This window comes from Heterocephalus glaber, unplaced genomic scaffold, assembly GCF_053883595.1.
Source record: "Heterocephalus glaber isolate CG9 unplaced genomic scaffold, H.glaber_assembly_v1.0 deba00001504, whole genome shotgun sequence".
In the NCBI taxonomy this organism is placed as follows: Eukaryota; Metazoa; Chordata; class Mammalia; order Rodentia; family Bathyergidae; genus Heterocephalus; species Heterocephalus glaber.
In genome coordinates this window covers 42,003,186-42,009,185 of record NW_028258324.1, presented here as the reverse complement: position 1 = coordinate 42,009,185, position 6,000 = coordinate 42,003,186, and the positions used below count along the sequence as shown (strand labels likewise).

Genomic DNA, 6,000 nt, shown 5'->3' with positions numbered 1-6,000 from the left:
GATTTTTGATAAATTAGTGATAAACTTAATAAATAGATAAATACAATTTAATTTTATTTTGAATTACTTATCCAGTTATCTCTTTGTTCATCTTTTCTTCTTCTAGGTTTGATCATTCTTTAACCATAGGATTAATAACAGGCCACATGGATAACTTTTATTAACCATTAATTTTTACTGAAATATAATCTTCTGATCATTAGTTTCTACAAATGTTTTACAAGTCCTGTCTTTTAAATACGTTCACAAAATGAACTACAAGTTATTAGAACAATGTCCAAATAATGAAAATACAGTTTTGAAGAAAGGAAAATCACTGAAATAACTTCTTCAATCTTTTAAGATAGTTATTAGTTTCTTGAAATCAAAGACTGAGAAGAGTTATTAATTAACTTATACTCACAGAGAGGAGTATTTATATAAACTACTTTCAGGGTTAAAACTCTTTAACACTTACATATTGAGTACAAGGATATTGAGTATTGATAGGTTAATGAGGGTGCAATAAAACTTTATGAGAAGGCCAATATATACCTGAGCATTTTTTCCTGATAATTACCACCTTCCCACAACCCTGCTGCAAGACAGCAAATAGAACAGGTTACAAAATAAGGTAAGTGCACCCATCCTATTATTTTTTTATTTCATGTTCTAAATGAATGGGTTTTTGCTTGATTCACATTAGCAATATTTGTCTGTCTGCACATGTTTAAAATTGTCCAACAATGTTTTAAATTGCCAAATTTATATATGTAATCCTTTGCACTAAAGTCAGAAAATAATCCCAATTTCTTAGAGATATTAAAGTATTTTCTTTTCCAGGTCTTCATTATAAATTTGTCAAACTTGGGTGAACTCATGGTATGTTTTAATAGCTTTATATAGCAGAAAATATGATTGAAAATAGTTTTGATGAAGTAGAGGGATACCCTAGCCAAATATGATATACTTTATTTAAGAATATATAGGCTGAGCAAAATGCCAGATTTATGACTTTTGGTTTTAGTACAACTTTTAAATATCACTTATCAATCTATAATCTAATAAAATATTCATTTTCATAAAAGATGTCAGTATGCAGTTTCTTCAAGAATTTTTGCTTTAAGTTACTGTAAGATATGATCACTGAAATTACCACCTGTAGAATATAAATAATTTCAACACTTCGTATTCTGAATACTTATATGAGTAACTTAATGTTGGTCTCTTGTTTTCTGGATAAGAAACGATTTGTGTCATAATAATGTGCATTTTGCTGCCTCCTTCTGCAAAATAAATTGTATAATTGTGCTATTGTCTTCTTCATGACAAAAATGTAGGATATTGTTTTAAGTGAGACATATTCATTTAAAGTTACAGTTTTATTTCAGCACAACATTGAATAATTTGCTATATTATTTTACAAACTTTTTATATCCTCTATTGCTTTGATTAAGTTTAGAATACTAAGTGTAGTTTCTTTGAATAATACTGTTGTAATAAACAGTTAAACTTACATATCTGTCACAGGAAATGATATGTTCAAATTGAAAACTTATTTTCAAATATTCATTCATATGGTATATTTAAAAACCAAGCTTGTGCTTATTCAGTATCAGTCTCCAAACTGCTTTCATAATTTTCACTATTAAAAATATAATAATTGGCCAGGGATGTAGCTCAGTGGCACTGTGCCTGCCTGGCAAGCGCAAGGTTCTGAGTTCGATTCCAGGTACAAGAAAATAAAAAGAATATAATAATCTAATAGAGGAAATTGACATAGCATAAATAATTTAATGGATACGCTGTGTGCTATTGCAAAACATAGACATGGTAGATTAATTCTGCCTGCAAGAGCACCAATGTGTTCACAGAAACTAGGACATTTGAACAAGTCATTAATTAGAACTCACACAGAAAAAGAGATGAGCAGGGATTAAAGATTTCAAAAGTACATAGGAAAGGGACACATTACCTAAAAAATGTGTTGCAGTTTTAGGGGTAAGATAAGGATATGAATCTGAAAATATTTTAGAGACAAAATGAAAAGGACTTATTATGATTGAATGCAGTAGAAAAATATAGGAGAGAGAAAAGTTGTTTTTAGGTTCAAACAATTAGGTACAAGAACCAACAGTTATAGGTGGAGAGACCACAATGAGCCATAACAAAGAAAAAATATTTTGTTTTTGTTTTTGTTCTTGCTTTTGAGACAATATCTTACTATGAGGTTCAGGCTGGCCTTGAGCTCATTATGTATTTATTCCACACTAACCTCAAACTCATGGCATTCTTTCTGCCTCAGCCTCATGAGTGATGTGCTGATATTACAGATGTGGACCAACACACCCAGCTTAAAAAAAAAAGAGATTTTAAAATCAGAAATTTATGAAAAAAAATTACCATAGAAATTCTAATTTTGACCTGGATATATCATGGAAAAATCTATGGAGAGTTGAATGCTAGGAAAAAGCATGGGAATACATGGTCAAAATTAAATTAAACAAGATTTCAGATAATGATTGGAAAAAGGATTCATTGCTAACCTACACATAGATATTTTCTATATGTTAGCACAAATATATAATGTTACCTGAAAAGCAATATATGAGCAGGACACTGTACAATACACAAACTCTAATCCCAGCACTTAAGGGGGCTGATGAAGGAGGATTACAATTTGAGCTCAGGCTGGGCAACTTAGAGACTTAGTGAAACTCTTCTTAAAATTAAAATTTAAAAAAAATGGTAAGGATTTAGTTCAATGTGAAAGCTCTGGGTTCAATTCCAAGTATCAAAAAAGAAAATTTTACTGATATGAGTGTCTGGTATATTTTGTTATTTAAGGGAAGAACTTGTCAACCATATAGTTTGAAACATTCTAAATGTAACAACTTTCACATGTATACTGCACTTATACATATGTATATATTCTTTTAGAAAATATTGTCACATTAAAGTGTCGGATGACACAAATGTGAGTTAGAGTAGAAAGAAGTGGATTATTTTACTTTGAAATTTAACTTATTCTCCTTCAGTTTGAAGTTCCTAATTGGTAAAGTGTGGTAAATAAGAAGATCTCCTTCATAGTATTAAACATTTTGAAAATTAAAGAGCATAGTGCAAGTGGAAGGTTGACCTGAAAAATGATTTACAATAGAAGGGCAAGACACATCAGCTTGGAAATATTTTTTCTCTGTGTTTCTATGTGTACTATGTAATGTGCGTCATTAATTTGCTTCTTTGATTCAAGTTGCAAGTATTTTTACATTTTCAATATGTATCAGTTTAGATTTTTAACTGGTAAAACCGCAACTCTGCATCGTTTAACAAAACAAAATAATGTCTCTAATTTTATGATAATGATGTACAGTAGCTGTTTATTGTACAGTTTAAACACAAATTCCTTTCTTTTTTAGATGGCAAAGAAAAAATTTAGTGGACTAGAAATCTTTCTGATTGTCCTCTTCATCATAGTCACAATAATAGCTATTGCCCTCGTTGTTATTTTAGCAACTAAGACACCTGCTGTTGATGGTAAGTAACAGTAAGAACTTTTATATATTATAATGAAGCTAAGAAATTTATTCATAATATTCATGGATTTAAAAATAATCTTTGAGGCACGAAGCAAGTGAAGAAAGATCCAGTCAATGACACAAATGGTCCAACTTTTTGTATCCTTTATGTTCTGGTTGTGTCAATGAAAAGGCATTGCAGTTAAGGAATTCATGTGTTTTTCCCTTAATAGACTTCTATACTTAAATTACTGAGAAAAGAGAAAGTGGCTTAAAGTTGTAGGTGTTAATTCACCTTTGAATCCTTGCTCTGGTCCTTAGAAATTTTGAATGGTGGGTGGGTTAATTTGGCAAATATTCTCTTCATCTTGGTTCAATTTTTTTTTTAAGAGAAAGAGGTGGAAGGAGGATGAGCCAAGACTTGAAGGGTTTAATGACATTTTTCTGAATATTTTATCCTAATTTAGAGTTGCTGTTTACTGCTGTTGACCTAACGCATTCTCTTTCATCATTCTCTCCCTACCAAATAGGAACTAATATTTCACATTTTATTAAAATATAAGTGTAGTTAGTAATCCCTATTGCTGTTATTTTCTTACTTTCCTTCAGTAACTGATCATTCACTATGCTGTGAAACATGCAATATTATGACACACATATGATTGCTAAAATATTTTTCCTTATGTAGAGGTGAATTTATTATTTTCTTTATTGTTCCTGGCTTTCTGATCTTACCAAATTATTCTCTTCAAGGCATTTAAGGTATTTTCTTTCTCCAGTTTCTCTCTTTGCTAGTTCATTGTATTCTTCTCTGTACCCTTTCTTTCTTTCTTTCTTTCTTTTTTTTTTGGTACCGGGGATCAAACTCGGGTCCTTGCACTTGAGTAGCAGGCGACAAAACCATTGAGCTAAATCCCCGGCCCTCTCTGTATCCTTTCTGATTCCAAGTTTTTCCATCTTCTTTTTTCATCTATAAAACACAGATTGTAAATACTCTGTGAATGTACACTATGTTTCTCTTTAAATCCATAATAGAACCTTCTCTGAATGTATTATGTTTTCTTGAAGAAATAGAAAGCAAAGTTCCAGACTGTTATGAAACGTTATGTTGTAATTGTTAGTGCTAAAATTTTTTTTACAAATTTTTACCTTTTAACTATAATTTACTTTTCAGTGAAAATTTAAATTTCATGCAATGAGATAAAAACAGCTACTAAAGAAAAACAAAGAACCAATTAAATAACTGCTTTTACATTATTAAGATAGTTCTTAATTTCTAGAATTTGAAGACTGCAGTGTTTTAAAATACTTGGATCTTTCCCTTTTGAGGGATTAAATTTGTACATTTAAAAAAAATAAGTGTATTTTTATTTTCATTATACATAAATTCAAGTATTCTTTCAATACAATCTACATGATATTTTACAAAACTGAAAAATATTTAATATCATGTTTTATTTAACTTTTTTCCTTCCCCAGAAGTGAGGCCTCCTACATCAACTCCCTCTGGTTCAGGAAAATGTCCCGCTGACATAAATGACCCCGTCAATGAGAGAATAAACTGCATTCCAGACCAATTTCCAACACAGGTCTATAAAAACATTCTTTACAACTTTTATGAATGTATAAATAATGATATTAAGATAATTGCTTGTTATTGAATACTTTTATATTGTTGAAGATCTAGACATAAATTAGGCTGAATATATTTCTTTATTATAGTTTGGCATAAATAGATAATATGTAATTGAAGTTACTGGGCTTGATTTTCTTTACTTCTGTTCAATTCAGATTAATAAGTTAATATTCATCTCTGCTTAACAAGCTATTGTTAATGTTATAAAACTTCATGCAATTCTGACTTTTCCTGTCTATTTTTTATAAAAAAAAACACACAACCTTTTGAAATATAGAACATTTGAGCAAGAATATATATTTTCATTTAGCATGTTTATAATGATCCCATTAAATACAGTCTGAGGAAATTAACTCTCACTTTTCAATTTTTTTTTTTTTTTGACAATCAGGAAAGAAGAAGCACAGTGGAGAAAATTAAGGGTGGCTGACTAGATTAATATGATCTTAAATTGACTTTTTATTCATAAAACTGTGGGAATATAGGTCAATGGATGAGTGTGTGTGTGTGTGTATATATGTATATAATATATATGTAATATATGAATTTATCTTGTGTATCTACATTTTGCAAAATCTATAACATGCATGTCTAAATCCTGCCTCTTCTAATCTCCTCTACCTCATGAAACATAACAAAATGAACTATAAAATTGCTATTAATCATAGCATAACTTTGTTACATCATAGTTAGCACATAATTTTCAAGTTAATTCTCCAAGGAAATTGCAAATAGATACAATGTTCCTTTGGGAAACTTTAGAAATAACAAGTCTTATAGCCTACCCAATGATTTAAAAAAGGTAGATAACAGTATTTACTGACACACTGAGGGAAATCTACATATTGTTTTTAGTCAATATACTTC

General features: G+C 29.8%; 1 protein-coding gene across 2 annotated transcripts in view; it reads left to right on the top strand.

The window, feature by feature from the left end:
• Window positions 1-443: 443 nt before the first annotated feature.
• The window catches only part of Si (sucrase-isomaltase), a 109,799-nt gene continuing 104,242 nt past the window's right edge, over window positions 444-6,000 (top strand). Inside the window, exons 1-4 of one of the 2 annotated variants that reach the window (XM_087186463.1) lie at window positions 501-613; window positions 823-861; window positions 3,399-3,516; window positions 4,977-5,086. In XM_087186463.1, coding sequence (XP_087042589.1) covers window positions 859-861; window positions 3,399-3,516; window positions 4,977-5,086 — 231 coding nt within the window. In that variant the 5' untranslated portion in view covers window positions 501-613; window positions 823-858. Of the gene's footprint in view, window positions 614-822; window positions 862-3,398; window positions 3,517-4,976; window positions 5,087-6,000 lie in introns of both variants that reach the window. The other variant, XM_004834544.3, reaches the window with a different exon arrangement.